This window comes from Trachinotus anak, unplaced genomic scaffold (assembly GCF_046630095.1).
Source record: "Trachinotus anak isolate AG129_WGS33_773 ecotype Australia unplaced genomic scaffold, CSIRO_AGI_Tana_v1 ptg000013l, whole genome shotgun sequence".
NCBI classification, from domain to species: domain Eukaryota; kingdom Metazoa; phylum Chordata; class Actinopteri; order Carangiformes; family Carangidae; genus Trachinotus; species Trachinotus anak.
In genome coordinates, this window is record NW_027273864.1 from 15890678 (window position 1) to 15906806 (window position 16129).

The following is a 16129-nucleotide window of genomic DNA, read 5'->3' on the forward strand; positions in this document are numbered from 1 at the left end:
AAAAGCAAAACAAAAAATCCTAAACAGAAATAGAATAAGAGTTAGTTAGACTGACCGAGATAAGCCCGGTGAGTGACAATCAGTCCCTGACAGGGTGAGTAGAAGTCACACAGATCATTGCCATTATTTATGTAGGTGAGGTGAGGACATAGAGAGGTGAAGCATGAAACCCAAAGTGATAATTGGGTTATCTTTATCCCATAGCTCATGTTTCTGCTCTATTTTCAGGGTAAAGTTGGTCATGGAAGATTTTGTCTACCAGGGAGGACTGTTGTGATGGTGACCGTTGTCTGGATGGACTTACTCCCCATCTGAACTTTAGCAAAGCTGTCAGTTTAGAGACTATGTCATTCCACAGGGAATATGTTCGATAGTTTGACAAACATTAATACTCATCAATAAATCAAGAAGACATGCCTTGTACCTTGTGATGCAGACTTGTCACTGGTGTTTAATTTGTATGGGCAAACTGTGTTTTGGTTCTCTTTTAGGCATTTCACGTCCTAACAAATACAGAGGTGATAAGCCAGAGTTTAGATGTGACATTACATAATTTTATTCTCAGAGCAGTTTTTTTTTCTTCTTCTTCAGATTAAAGAAATATACAGGAAAGGCAAAGAATACACCACAATAAAGTACAATAATGTTGAGTGGTAAAATAAAGCGCAGTGGTGGTATAGTATTGCATTATTTTTGTAAATTCAGACTTTGTTTTTTTTCTTGTGCAAAATTATCACCTCCAACAGGGCTGTGAACATAACTGTATAAACTTTCAAATTGTTATGTTGAAGTATAAACTTTGATTCAGTTGAGCTTTTTTCAATATTATTCTTATTATTTTAGAATTTTTATTTTTAATAATGGTTGTTGTAGATAACTGGCTTTTATGAATAAGAGCTGGGTGTAGCTTTTGTTTCTGTGCGTGATTGTTGGGCTTGTAAGTAACAGAAAATTGAAATACAAGCCTCATCATTCTTATAGTTATCTTAGCTGAGTTTCCAATAAACAAATGTAATGTCACCAACAAAAACAGTTCAGCACTTGTAATCAATTTTAAGTTCTCAATTACATGCTTAGATATTTTAGAAATGTATCTCACAGAATCAAATAATAATAAGACCCGACAATATCGAAAGTAGAAGAGTTGAAATTACACACAAACACTAATTACAGAAATACTCCTGTGTGTTTTCATATGTTTGTTATGTTTTAACTGAAGACTGTTTTCAAATTGTATTTTCAAAATTATTTCTCAGTAAAAGTTGAAAAAAAAAAACCACATTAATAGTGCCTGGCCCCGCCCTCCTGAGAGCAGCTTCCTGGTCACCGACCTGACAAACGTATTTTCCGCACGCCATTTTCCATCGACAGCTGAGGAGCGACCTAGCCGGAGAAGCGCGGAAAGCCTGAGCTGTGATTTTCAACAAACACGGTAAAGGCTGAACGAAACTTCTCAAAGTGTGTTGTTACGATGCTCAAAATGTTCCGTTTTGCTCGATAAATCGTGTAAATAGTATCGCCGCACCCCTTTAGTCTGTTGTTTAATTGCCGTTTTGTTTAACGAGTGCGGGCTGTGTGGGCCTTGGAGATGCGACAGCCATTTTAGCCGTTGTTAACTAGCTAACGTTGTTAGGTATCATTGGCTCCAAAGCGTCGGTATATAAACTTCATGTCAAATGTGAAACCTGTTTTATAGGCTGTGTATAGGTAACAGTCGCTTAGTCAAATAAAAAGTTGCCTATTTAGGAGTTAATATTACTCACCGTGCTTAACATTTTTTGTGAAGCTAACGTTAGCTCAGGCTGCGAGTCAGACAGAAAGTAGGCCAAGCTCATGTGGATTGTTAAACAAAGCTAAGCTGTCACTGTAAACGTTGTGCATAGATAAAATGTGTTTTTCATGCATCGTTAAGTCGGTAACAGAAAATACTACTTAGCACACACCTTGATTGGTGTTATTTTGGAAGATTTGTTGCAGAAAGTGTCGCATGTGACTGTAGTTGGAGCATTAACGCTCATTTTCACACCACACGCTCGGTTAACTTGGTTTAATTTAGTGATTCAAGCTTTTCCCAAAAGACCAGAGAAAATACTTGGTTGAGCCACTTTGTTTTAGAAGTTGCAGAGTCCTACACAATGCAGAAGGGTAGCTGTAACCAATCTTTGTCTTCTCAGGTTGTGAATTGATATATGAAAATGTAAAAGCATAGTAGGAGTATTCTTAACTATCCTGCATTAATAATCTCTTACTCTGTTTTATTTTTTCAGATCCAGTCATGCATCGTGACTGTCCTCTTGACTGCAAGGTCTATGTTGGAAATTTGGGTAACAATGGAAACAAGACGGAGTTAGAAAGAGCATTTGGCTACTATGGTCCTCTCCGCAGTGTTTGGGTGGCCAGGAACCCCCCAGGCTTTGCCTTTGTAGAGTTTGAAGATCCCAGAGATGCAACTGATGCAGTGCGTGAGCTTGATGGAAGGTGAGAGGCAATCTAATCCTGGGGTACAGTGGTCAAAATGGGTGAAGCATGATAGTTAATGCTGATTGTTTGTTTTACAGGACGTTGTGTGGTTGTCGAGTGCGAGTAGAGCTGTCCAATGGTGAGAAACGCAGCCGCTCCCGTGGCGCCCCCCCCTCATGGAGCAGGCGTCCTCGAGACAGAGATGACTACAGGCGTCGCAGCCCACCACCCAGGCGAAGGTGACCTACATGTTGTTGTTTGACAATGGCCGGTAGAGACAACACTTTAAATACATATCTTTAATCCTGCTCTGTGGCTTAATGAATCCACTCCTACCTGCAGTATTATTCCTGGTAAATGCTCATGTTTCCCAGTCTAGGAATTTCTACAGTTTGTAACCTTTTCTGCTGATTATACATTTGTGAATGTTCCAATGTCTAAGGCTTGCAGTTTCATCTTCATTGACATTATTGGTCATTTTATGTACAGAGCTAAACAGATAGACATTCATAAACAAATAATGAAATATGACGTGGGAATATTACATTATAATGGGTTAAGTAGTGCAGCCTTTTTATGGCAAAATGCATCTGAAAATCTGGCCTGCAAGATTTTATTTGTGTACATTTTCCGTGCACACTCAGGAAGTTTCTGCATTTGAACTACTTTAAAATGGAGAATTGGTTATATGAAATGGGTCTAGGCAATTCCTATGTCGGAAGAAATATAATCTGTTTAGAATTTTGGGGGAATGAAAGTGCCAAATGTGATGCATTTTCTTTTTTGTTTGAGGATGCTTTTTATTTTTCATCTATATTAATAAGAATGAAACCCGTTGCAGAGCCACCACCATGCCTCTTCTCACCACCCTCTGAGTCAATCAACTAGTCCTCTTTCAGCATCATGTGACTGCTGACCATCGTGCCCCAATCAGCTTGGCTGGTGCTGTCACATGACCCAGGCATGGCCAGTCGTCAGGTTGCACCAGCCCATTGGTTCCTCAGCATGCCGTTCTCAACCTCCTCCTCCTTCAACCTTAACCCAAACGGCAGCGGCCCACCTCACATTCCCGACCAATCAGCGTATTGCGTTTCCAAATGTCTACAACCTACCAGCAGCAGCCTTCGGCTAACCAATTAAAGCAGGAAAAAAGCCACAGCCAGCCCCCATCTGCCTGCCACCTAATCACCTTGCAGCATCTGGCCAGTCCTATTCAGCCAATTCTACCTACCCGGCCGACAGTCTGCCTCCCTTTCGTCATATCTAGCTTGTTGAAAACCAAAAATACTAGTAAGTTTTCCTGCTTCATTCAGTACACTGCTGATTACAGTTTTGAAAGTGAAGAGACAGCTGGTTTGAAAAGGTTGTTCTTCTTTTATTATTTGAATCATAAGTTTGTCATTTTGTCCTCCACCATTACAGTAATTCCTTGTTTCAAAGGGGAATGGTCCAACACCAAATGTCTGGAACTTGACATTTCCAGAGATTTCGATTAAAGATAATCATCTGGTATGTCTTGGGGCTCTGAGCAGAATTATGAAATCACACAAATCAAAACTCTTCTCAACCCCCCCAATGAATATCATTACTTTTTGTGCTGTATGGCTGGTTTAACATATCTTATTGGATTCTGTTACTAGTCTCCATTTTCTTATGCTCTCCCTTGAAGTGCAGTGGACCAGTTTCATACAGATGGTGGCCTCTGTGTGTCTTTTTATTCCCACACCAGGGCCAGTCCACAGTGCAGTGTTAAATCTTCTGACAGGGACAAATGTTGCTGGTTAGCTCACTTCGATTTTGTAACAGGTTTTGAAGCTCAGACACCATGACACATCTGAGATATATATGTATATATATTAACTGTATGACATCCTAGTCCACCACTTAATATTAAAAACTTTAATATAACTCACACTGGTGACTTAAAAAAACGCACGTGATACTTAGGGATAGGTGAGAGGTGATTTCTAAGTACCTGCCATCTTTATGGGCTGGGTCCATTGCCAGTGACTTACATTTTCTAATTAAGATAACAGTTTTAATGGAAAAACACCCAAGTCTTTTATTTCCATTTTGAGGTACCAAGATAGGCAAACAGCTGTGTTGAAGGAGGCCCATTTAAGAGAAGGATTAAAATAGTGTGGAGCTCTGAGCTCTACGGGGTGTTCGCTGCATGTGTCTTTTTTTTAACACGTTTGTATTTTTCCTGGGCAGATCCCCACGCAGGAGGAGCTTCAGCCGCAGTCGTAGCAGGTATGTAAGCTTTCAGATTGACCTTTCCATCCAGTTCCATCCAGGCCTGAATTTAATATGAACATGTTAAAATGTAAATTGACAACTGGATATCTTAAATATATCACTATCTTAAAAGTGGTAAATCTACATACGCTATCTTAAGGAATCCTTTCAAGTGAGACAAAATGAAATGACAATGTTTACCAAATGGGAAAATTTGACTTTTGCAGGTCTTTCTCCAGAGACAGGAGGAGGGAGAGGTCCCTCTCCAGGGACAGGAACCATAAACCTTCGAGATCCTTCTCTCGATCAAGGAGGTACTGATATGCTCTTGAGCTACTGAAAGACCATTTCAGTGTTTGATATTTGATAGTATGATGTGAAGTGTAGTGATATGACGTGCCTGTTTAAACCACTGCAGACCTGTTTTGGTTTGGTAAAAGGCTCTCCACTGAGAATAATGCTCCTCATACATGACATTGTTTGGCTGTCTATAGTTGAGGTGTGTTTGAGTGCACTGCTGAGTGTTGCAGTAATAGTTTGGTCAGTTATTCTCGCTAGCTTTAACAAATTCTGTTTTTTTTTCCTTCCCTGCAGCCGCTCCAGGTCTAATGACAGGAAATAGAGGAATGCCTGTCAGGTGTAATGGGAGCTGAAGATGAACGGTTGTACAGGCTTTGCCGTTTCATGATGGACTTCAACATGGCCATTTGGTCATTTTTGTGTTGGGTTTTTTAAACAATCAAGCATTTTAGTGTCCCTCCCCTTTTGTGTTATCGTAATTTTCAAATACTTTAAGTTGGTGTGTACAGGAGTGATGCCTCACTGAAGTCTCGTCTGTCTCCTCGGTCTTGAAACGGTCGTACCACCCAACATTCCAGTTCACCAGTTAATCTCTTGATAGGTTTTTTTTTTGTTTGTTTTTTTGGTTAATGAATGTACTGTGTAGACATAGTGTGAGTAGTTCCTCATTTTCAATGTGTAAAAGCCAGCATTTTTTAAAGGAAGGACTTCGATGATGTGTAATTAAGGCCATCCTTTTGGTTGTCTGTAAGCCCAACCTATTTTCAACATGTTACTTTCTTCATACTGAAGGTTTCCATCTGTTAATGGTTGGTCATTTGTAATAAAGGAACCCTCATTCACAATGCAAAACTATGGCATTGGTTTTTTTAAAAAGTCTATGAAGGTTTCCATTATTTTCTTTTGTTTAATACTCTGTGAAATTATCTCAATTAAAAATACTGGTTGTTTAAAAAAAGTTTGTTTATATAGTTTTTCTTTATCCTCTTGAGATTAAAAGATACAAATATGGTGTTTTATTCTTACATCTACTCAGTTTGTTTTCCACAAGAGGGCGCTCCTACAGCATTGATCAAGTATCTAAATGCTGAAGAGCCTTGGTCAGGGTCATGAAATTAATAGTGGGGTTATTTCATTCTTTTATTGTCTGTTTAGGCCACAGCTTGTTAGGTTTGAGTAGCATGGTTTTCCCCTCTTCAATTGCTAATTTTATAACTGCTAACTTCAATTCAGTGTCACCTTTTGATCCATGTTACTGTCACTTGGTGGTGCAGTTGAGATTATGCCTTGTATACTGGCGAAGTGGTGTGTTTGAATATTTGAAATGATCCACTTGCTGGACTATAAGGTCATTGGTTGTGATTATAGTCACTTGTTTAAAATAGTTATAACTAGGTCTAGACAGCGTTGACACCAAAAAACTTTAAGATATCTTGTATGATGTGAATTTCACAGATAAATTGTAGAATTGTAGATGTTTTAATTTAAAGCGTTGATTTATCATTTAAAAATACTAATACAATACAGGTCTATGTCAGTGTGAGATGGATGAGGTCGTTTGGAAGTTAGGAGTCAAAGGAGTCAAAATGGAAAAAAAAAAAAAACCTGCCAAGTTCATACCCCTGTCTGTCCCCGTGAATTTCCCTCCTTTTCTGCCATACGTTGGGTCCGGTATGAGGACGTTATGTAATCCGGTTGACAGAGTTTAACCCTTTCTCTAGGATAGATAAGCCATCCAAATAATGGTGTGCTTGTGCTGCCGATGAAGTCGCTGATGAATGTGTTCCTGCACCCCGGTGTCAACATGGAAAAGATCCACGGAGACTGTAACTCATCTTCCACGGTCTTCCTCAGTGATCTGGTGAAACTTAGTGAAACCTCTGAAGCATTGCGGTACAAAAAGGTGCAGTTTATAAATCCACAGCCGCGGGTGTTTTCTGGTTCCCACAGACGTTTATATATATATTTATGTAAATATCACCCACTACTCTCTCGCCGTCCAATCGCTTTTCCCCGTCACACCCCGGACCCAGCCCACGGCTCCCGGTTCACGCACACGGTCCACGTGAAACCGGCACAACACGCGGACCTCGGGGGCTCTCAAATCTGCGCGCGCTTTTCCACGTGTTACTCAAGACCGCGTGACGTCACAGAGGCGATGACTCACGGTTTCCACGGAGACGGGTCCCACACGCTCCGCGGGAAATCCACGCGGAGCGCCGTGGTGTTTCACACCCGCTGTTATGTAACGCGGCCCACGGAGCCCGGTGCGTGAGTAATGGGGCTGGAAAAAAACGCAAAGGTGCTAATTTTAGATTTTGTATCATTTTTGTCTGTTATCAGTTCAGAGATGAAAAAAAAAAAAAAGAAATGACAGATATTTTTGCTTGTTCCAGGTGCTCCGGAGTGAGGAGGTGCTGCTTTTATTTCTGTTTAATGTCATTGTGAAGAGAATATCTCTGGGTTTTGGACCGTGTCCAGACAGGAAGGAGACTTTTGAAGACCATAGTCTGGAAAACTGTGGTTGACATCTTTCAGCAACTTCTAATGTTGTTTAGAATAAACCACTAAAAGAATAGTTTAATGAAATGTTTAATACCTTTTTTGCAGTGTTGTATGAGACGATTGTTATATTCTCATATTTGTCCGAGCATAACTTCAATGGTAACAAAAATCCCACCTTATATCTCATTTGTGTCATTTGTACTGATTCAGGAAGTGCATTTTGAGTATCTGTGAGATTGAAGGTTTATCAGAACACTGCAGAGCACTTTGTAATACTTTATAATCATTTTATAACTATGAAAATGATAACAGCATCTCTTTTCTTTCATTTCTTATTTACCCCCGGTGAGGTAAAGAGCATAAATGCTGAAAGACCTTCTCCATCCACATAAATGAGAGGGCTGCGTTTTTTTCATGTGGGGCTGAAGTTGGTCTGACTGCAGCAAGTGTTAAGCCATGGAGACTGGTGTTAAAGTGCTGCCATTACAATTTACTGTCATATCAGCCCTTATTTGGACATCACGCATGTATGCTGTAGCCCTCATGTACATATCGTCTCCATCTCTCCTTAACCATGTATACAGTCAGAGCACTGTCACATACTACAATAATGGTATTTCTGGGATTTTGTTTAATAATGTCTTTAATAATGATTTTGTTTTTAATGTCCTCTTTAAACTGGAAATCAAAATAAGTTCACCAATTGCCAGGTTTGCATGTAGAAAAAAAAACAACAAACTAATATTTACAAAAATATGTGTCTAACCAGTTCTTATTAAACTACGCCAGGATCTTTCTAATGAACACAGTCCAGCTCCTGGGATCATTCACATTTAATATGCCTGCATAACTACACACCATGATTGTATAGACTTTGTGTAGTGTAAAAAGTCAAGTGTTGAGGTTATATAACCGTAGTTGCAGGTAATAAAGTTGTAAAGAGTAGAGCTCCCTTGATGACTTTGTGTTGATAAATAGTTAACGAAGTGGTCATGTGCTTCATCGCTGCGCCTCATTTGGCACCATCTATGACATAAAACCTTTCACAAAGGATGCAAAACAAAAGCCTGAGTAAGATGAAGCACATAATGAATAAGAATATGTGGTGGGGCTCGCAGACCCTCTGCACTGTGCAGCTGCCTTAGAGCTGAGAGATAATAAAGCGTCTACTCAGCTGTACAAATGTAGGGCCTTTTGCTATAGTCGCACAGCTGCCACTTAGTCACATACAGTATATGCACTCATTGTATTTTTTCATTTTGTTGAACCTTCATTAACTTCAGCACATATCAAAACTGAATGCGGCCCTGCTGTAGATGTACTCATTGTAAACAGCTTCCAAGTCTGAGTGTGTTTCCCTTACACTCAACAAAGGACTCACTGTGGAGTCCGATCAGCTGGGGCTTTTTATACTGCATCCTACAGTTGGAGCTCTTGTTTACGTGCTGGGAACTAGGCTGAAGGGCACCGGGATGGGGTTGGAAAGCACGAGGAGTCGTCTCTTGGATGACTTGTTGCCGAGATAAACAAACCTGGCAGGAAGACCAGGTGGAGCAGACTTTTGAGGACCATATGTAACTAATGTGGAGGTCCTTGGATTTCAAGTGGCTTGGGACAGAAGCTTGTAACAGGCATGCTGAGACGTAAGAGTTCTTACAAGGCCAGAGAGTTGGTTACAAGAGCCTCATTGGCAGGTGATTCTGAGAACTGCATGACTTGGAATAAAAAATAAATTTAAAAAAAGTTGTTATTATACAAGGAATGAGGAAAATACGTTAGTTTGGGCTATTTGAGGTAAACATTTTAGAGCACTCCAAACCGGCCTACAGTTCTCAGAATCACCTGATACTGAGGCTATCGTGACCCAATCTCTGGCCTTGTAAGAGCTCCTATCTCAACATGCCTGTTAAGATGCTTATTACCTCAGTTTGACTGAATTCTTAAGTTGTCAAACTTTATTGATGCTTTTGAGAATACATTTTATTAAAAACATAAAAATACAATTCTGAGAAATTTGTGCTTGATATGAGTATCTCCATTTCATTTATACTTCTGTAGTAGATCGTTTTACAAAGAAAACACATGCAAACATATGTATTGATATATATATATATATATATATATAGTTAACACTCTGAAAGGGGTCATTCTGTATGACTAATATTACTTTTGGAACTACATACATTTTACTCTTAAGTAAGATAATGACTTTTATTTGCTTGTAGGTATTATTTACAAATATCCTCAGACTATCAGTAGTCATCATGCAGAATATCTAATTCCACACAGTTATTGTCATAACCATATTATTATTTGAAATGTTATTATTACTATGGATGAAGTAAAATGTAAACAACATTTTTATGTTGGAGCTGGTCAAAATATTGGTAATATTAACTACTGTATATACATCGGGTACTATAAAAAATATTTTATAAGACAATCGTTTTTGGGTGTATCTTGAATCAGTAAAGTAGCTGCCAGATAATTGCAGTGAAAGTCCAATAGTTCTCTTGAAATGTAGTGGAGTAAAAGTATGCCGTACACCCTGGAGTGTAAATACTGAAGTACCTCAAATTTGAACAGTACAGCACATAAATAATAATAATAATAATAAATAAGGCTTGTTATTTCCCCGCACTGTTGAAACGCAGTATCAGGTGTGAACACTTGGATGTTGGCCGACTTCTCAACTTATTTTGTCGGATGTGCCGCAGACGTGCAGCCCTCGGACATGCGCACTGAGAGGCTGGGGAGGGGGGGGGGGGGGGGGGGGGGGGCGCTGGGCCGTCCCCGTGTGGACTTCTCCTCCCAAACTACTACAGCAGCAGCCTTCACGTGTGCCCGTGTGTTTACCGGGAGAAATCCACGTGTGGGAGGCGGCAGACCCCGCCTCTGCACGGGAGAGGAGCCGCCCCGCCCCCCGGAGCTGATAAAAGTTCAGCCCGGCTCCAAGTCTGAGAGAATTCTTGGAGAAATTATCAAGGAGAGCGACCTGTCGGATTTATTCGAGGGGCTGGGTTAATAACATCAGCCTGGGGGGGGGTTTCACATCGAGGCTGCTGTGAAACTAAAAATCAAATCAAAAACAACAAGGAGGAAGATTAAAAAAAAAAAAAGAACAACTTCATTGAACAAGTGTGAAATAGGGAGGATTTTCACCGGATTGGACTGCAGTCTGCTCATAATGTAAGTAAAATGATTTATTCAGCATTTGACGAGTTCATTTCATGTTTTAGTTTATATGTTAGTTTAGAAAGAGCTGTCTGTCATGTGTCCATATGTAGTATGTGTAACGCAGTCCACTGTTAAGTCTATAAATGCCTTTACACAGAGGCCTGGTCTGTTTTTATATTTTCAGTCGCACAGATGTTCAGGTTGACACCTACAGGACCGATCATTTCCATCACCCATGTGGCCTCACATTACACAGGTTTATATACACGTTTCAATTTTCCAGGTTTCAGTGCTTCGCTCAAAAACTCCGTCAGACTTGTTGTTGAGTCTTATTTGTGTCGGGGGGGGGGGGGGCTGTCCGGGCTCCAGGCAGTGACAGCCCAGTTTGACTCCTCCACACGGGTTTCAGCCTCACGTGTAGTGCTGTAGTAAACTGGGCAGGGTCTCCGCAGCTGGAGCCGGAGCTGGAGCTGGAGCTGCGTTTCCTCCTGAGCCGGCGCCTCCGCAGCTCACGCATGAGTCGTTCTCCCGCCACAGCCTTGAATCACTCCTCCCAGCCCCGCCCCGCACCGCACCGCCCCGCCCGTCTGGCCCGCCCCCCCCCTCTCTGACGTCGTATCCCGTGAGGAGTTCAGAAAAAGGGGGTAGGGAGTGGGGGGTCCAATTTTGTGACATAGCGGGGATCCCCAATATTTCCTACACAAGTTTAGCCGAGATAGATGAGGATTAGTTAGATTTTGGGGCCAGTTTGATCAGATGTTTTCTCATGAAGGCACCCCACCTGACCTGAGGACACGCAGGTCCATCGTTATGTAACAGTGGGTGTGGAGGGGATGAATAGTCACTATGCACTCTGTCTCAAAAAGTGTCTCAAAAATAAAAATAAAAAAAATAAAAATCAAAGTTTTGGATGTATAATGTTCATTAAAGATCTCTGGAAGTCCTCCAAGCAGGTCTCCAGACCCCAATAACAGGCAGAAGCTGAGAGACTCTTTCACCCAGTCATGTTGGTGTCAATCACTTCAGTCTGTGACTGTGAAGAGTCGCCAAAAGTTTTTTAATAGATACAATTAATGCACCCATAAAATTATATTTTCTAAATAATATACTATTTACCTTCTGCTACATTTTGACTTCTGAAATGAGAAAAAATATTCATTCTAATCAATGCAGCTCCTTAAGGCATAGTCTTACCATTAAAAAAACGTTTTTGTGAACTGGAGTTGTAATGTGTGCTCTCAAATTAATAACATCTTCCTAGATGAAAACTGTTGAATTAAACCTTTCACAATGATAGGCTGCAGTTTATGGGGGATTTTTGGAAAATTAAGGTGTGTTTCCGTTAGTCAGAATCTAACTTTAGATGTTGGCGTTGTCTTTTGTTCAACTATGAATGAATGGACTGTAGTTCCTGGAAAAATGCCACATTACATGACCTCAGTCTTGTCTGCTGTGCTCTGTGGCCAAGTCAGACGATTCTACAGGAGCTGGTGTATTCATACAAGAATTTTTAAGAATATATTTTACCCACTAAGCTCTGTTTAAACATCAGACAGGCTTTAAAGCAGCCTTCAGTCCAAGGCAAACTGAAGCTCATGAGCCTGACTGTTAACGTGACTGGTTAATAGTTTAAATGTGCATCTATTTCAACTGATTATTGACAGAATTGCTTTACTGTATCCTGCGTGAACCCGTCATCCGCCCAGAACTGGAACAGGTTCTGTACTTAGCTAAAATATTATCTGCTTAATCAGCAACCTTCATTAGAGTCCTTTATGTTATTATACTTAATTAAAATGACCTCTCCTCTCCTGCCGTGCTTTAGCTGGATAATTACGCTGGGCTGGGACAGGTTTCTGTTTATTGTTCTCTGAAACTGGGAATCCTTGGAATCCTGCCCAGCCCTTCCCGGATGACCATCATAACTTATTATTCCCCTGAGACAGAGCTGATTCCTGCCTGTGGTTCTCACAGGGAAGTGTCTTATCTGTTTAACCCTTATACTTGAGTAGTTAGCATGTGAGTGCTGTGCAAGTATACTCATGTGGAAAACACTGATCTGGTCATTAGATTTATGAATCTAATCTACACCTCTGATTTTTATTAATCGAATATTCCTGCTCAGCTGTTCATTCAGATGTTCTGTCGAGCTGACTGCCCACAGATGGTCTCACACTGCCACCTAGTGTTGACTCTCTGTGCCCACAGTGAGAGATTACTCAGCTGGGGACTTGTCCTTACATTATGTCCAGGCATGTACCATTGATTCACATCAGAGGGCCCAATGAGTCACTGGCTGCTCTCTGCCTTGTTATAAAGGGCACCACAGTTACATCAGTGTGAGATGCTTCTTTAGTGTTCACTGAGGAAACTTAGACCGCTTAGAATCATGGTAAGACTATTTTCTACTTTTAAATAGATTTTAATGGTGTCAAGTTAGTTCTCTGGTATCCGGAGAAATCATTGTGTCTATCTGTGCAAATTTATATCATCATTAAGTGTCTGAGAATTAGAGCTGCAATGATTAGTCAGTCAACATAACTTTAATCGGTAATTCATTTAATTGTTGGTTGGTTGTTTTAGTTATTTCACAAGCCAAAAAGCAAACACTGGCTTGTCCCGGATTTTCAAATATGAGGATTTGATGCTTTTCTTTGTTATATATGAAAGTAGGCTGATTGTCGGTTGAATCATACAAATCATTTGAATTCCTTGGGCTGTGGGACGTTATAATAGACATTTCTCTATCACTATTTTATGGACAAATAGTGGTGAGAACTGACACCGTCATTTCTCAGCTGATCACTGGGGATGTCTAGCAGCAGCCTTATCAATTAACCGGTGGTCTTCCCTCTGTGTCCTGCAGTGTAGGACGATGGCTACTCACAAGCGGATCCTGAGCGTCCTGGGGAATGGCCCTGCTCGACGAAACCTGTTCGGCCCAGTTGACCGGGAGCAGCTGCAGGTGGAGTACCAGGCCGCCCTGCAGAAAGACCTGGAGGAGGCTTCACAGCGCTGGGGCTTCGACTTCATCTCGGACAAGCCGCTGGAGAACAGCGATTTCCAGTGGGAGGGCGTCCCAGGTACCAAGGTGCCGCTGCTCTATCGATCCTGTATGTTTGGTCTGGGACAGACAGGAGGTCAGAGGTTGGCAGAGGCAAAAGTAACCCCCAAGGGAGGAAGGGTGGAGCCCCCACAGAGTGATAAAGAGAACATGCCAGGCACACCAGAGAGATGTGAACTCAACCTGGAGATCCTGGAGAAAACGCCCGAGAAAACAGAGAACACAGGGATGAAGAGGAAGCAGACAAACATTACAGGTACATATTTAAGTATTCAAATAATGACTGTGCAGAACTGTAAATTCAGGTGGTTTTGCATGAGCTAAATTCCCTGTTCTTTATCCTAACAGATTTCTATCAGGCTAAAAGAAGAGTAGTTGGGATGCCGCGCAAATCCGGCGAGTGATTTCCAGTACAGTTTACTGCAAAGGTGCCAATATTCCAAGACAACCACACAGACAGTACTACACTCAGGAATGCTCTGTTCTGCACAGACTCTGTGCACTCACTCACCAGGAGGTCCTGTACCCAGCGAATCATCTGAAAACAAAGGGACCTCAGCTACGCATGATTACTACAAGATAAATTAGGGTACTGTACTCACTCTGACGGGCTTGGTGTTTTTCCCAGTGGTAAGAAGGGGACATTTGAGCAGAGAAGATTAACGGTAATCTCTCGATTCAGTGGATTTATACTCATTTGGATCAGGGGGATGCCAAAGTGTTGAGTGACATTTCCTACCGTACATTCCACAGTGCTGAAAACACAGTCACGTCTCTGCTTTGTAGAAACTCTGTACCTCTAGCAGTGCAGAGACATGCTGAAAGAGCAGATCATTTTTACTGTACACACTTGAAACAGATGTTATGTTGGTTAACTTCATTTTGTCTTCTCATGAAATTAAGGAGTGTCTGTGACTAAACTGCAGAATGATTGAAAATGGTAGAGAATGGATTAAGGCCCTTTGGCTCCTTTGTTCAAATCCACTATTGTTTTTTTTTTCTACGGTGTTCCTTTTTTTACGTGTATCAAGTGGGCAAGGAGACTTTTTTATTTTACAAGCACTTCCTGTCCAGAGTGTATTATACTTTATATATCCAGCTGTACAATCATGTTTTTTTTTTACCATCATGTACTCATAGGAAAAGGCTTGAAGAATTCTGATATCCTATACATGCAGTTGCTTTGCTTAGATCATAAATGACAGAAGTGCCATCATGTCCTCGTCCATCCACTGTATGTTGATTGATTTTCAAAGCAGATCTCCACAAGTGCCCTGTCCAGACTCTGACATGTGTACAGCACCAGATAATGTAGGTTAGGAGTGTAACACCATGTCTTTAGAACACTTAAAAAACACATATATTTAGGTTTATTTAGATATATATCAGATATTTATCAGTAGAGTTTAATACAGCACTGTTAAGTAGCATAAACAAAAAAACACTGCAGTATTGCACAAACATCTGATAGGTGGTATATCCACAGAACCCAGTATCAAGTGCCTTTACGGCATTTGTTTTGGTATTTGAAGCTCCATAAAGGACAATCAGAAGAAAGTGTTCTATGAAGCAAATGTATCATTTACTAAGCTAAAGCTATGTGCTTTATTCTTTTCTATTCGGACACATAGTGCAATTTAATTATCTGCCTCAAAACAAATAGTATGTTGTTTTTTTTTTTTTTTTTGTCATGACACTTATGTATGTCTATGTTGGCAATCCTGCTGCTATGAGTAATCTGAATGGGTGTCAAACAAGGTCACTGTAATGCTAATCTGTATGAACTGACAGCTTTGAAATGTTTGCCACTGTAAATACGAAGTGAAGCAAATAACAGCATTACCCCAAACAATGAATGCACTTCTGTTTATAGATGCTTGTGCACAGGTCCTACATATTGTTTTATGTTAAAAGCTACAAATGAAAAGATCTATCCTTATTTATTGTGAGATACTATGCCTTGAGTTAATTTAGTTTTTGTTTAATTATTATGAGAATTCCAAATTCCAATAAAATGTTAAAAATGAAGTTTCTTGTGGATGTCTTTACTGTGTTATCATGCAAGTATGTGTGAGAAGGATACCACATGACGAATAGATATGAGCAGAGGAAAGCAACAGAGTCATGTCTGCTTTTCTTTTTTTTTCTTTCAAAGTGAAAAAGAAACCATGAGTCATTGTGTCTAAATGCAGCCGTAAGACAAAACATGAAAATCCTTTTTTTTCTTTTTCTTTTCTTTTTTTTTTTTACAATTTTTTTACAACTGAACTGTGCTGTGGCTGCCACTGCTTCAGAAACTTTATGAACTGAATTATTTTTCCTCGGTTTTGTTAGATATTGTTTGGGAGTCGGGCCCACATGCTCTGAGCCTGACTCTCTGCTCCC

At 40.6% G+C, this 16129-nt stretch overlaps 2 protein-coding genes across 3 annotated transcripts; both read left to right on the forward strand.

The window, feature by feature from the left end:
* The first annotated feature begins 1294 nt into the window (after nt 1-1294).
* srsf3b (serine and arginine rich splicing factor 3b) lies at nt 1295-5956 on the forward strand. Its single transcript, XM_071494380.1, has 6 exons — nt 1295-1432; nt 2268-2478; nt 2559-2699; nt 4675-4713; nt 4926-5012; nt 5293-5956. Exons 2-6 carry the CDS (start codon nt 2276-2278, stop codon nt 5318-5320), a joined length of 498 nt encoding a protein of 165 aa, XP_071350481.1. The 5' UTR covers nt 1295-1432; nt 2268-2275; the 3' UTR covers nt 5321-5956.
* Nucleotides 5957-10546: 4590 nt separating this feature from the next.
* Nucleotides 10547-15772, forward strand: cdkn1a (cyclin dependent kinase inhibitor 1A). 2 transcript variants are annotated; one of them, XM_071493332.1, is made up of 3 exons: nt 10547-10692; nt 13547-14000; nt 14093-15772. In XM_071493332.1, exons 2-3 carry the CDS (start codon nt 13556-13558, stop codon nt 14146-14148), a joined length of 501 nt encoding a protein of 166 aa, XP_071349433.1. In that variant the 5' UTR covers nt 10547-10692; nt 13547-13555; the 3' UTR covers nt 14149-15772. The 2 variants fall into 2 exon arrangements, with proteins under 2 accessions (XP_071349433.1, XP_071349432.1); XM_071493331.1 differs by lacking the exon at nt 10547-10692 and adding an exon at nt 12941-13072.
* The last annotated feature ends 357 nt before the right edge of the window (nt 15773-16129 follow it).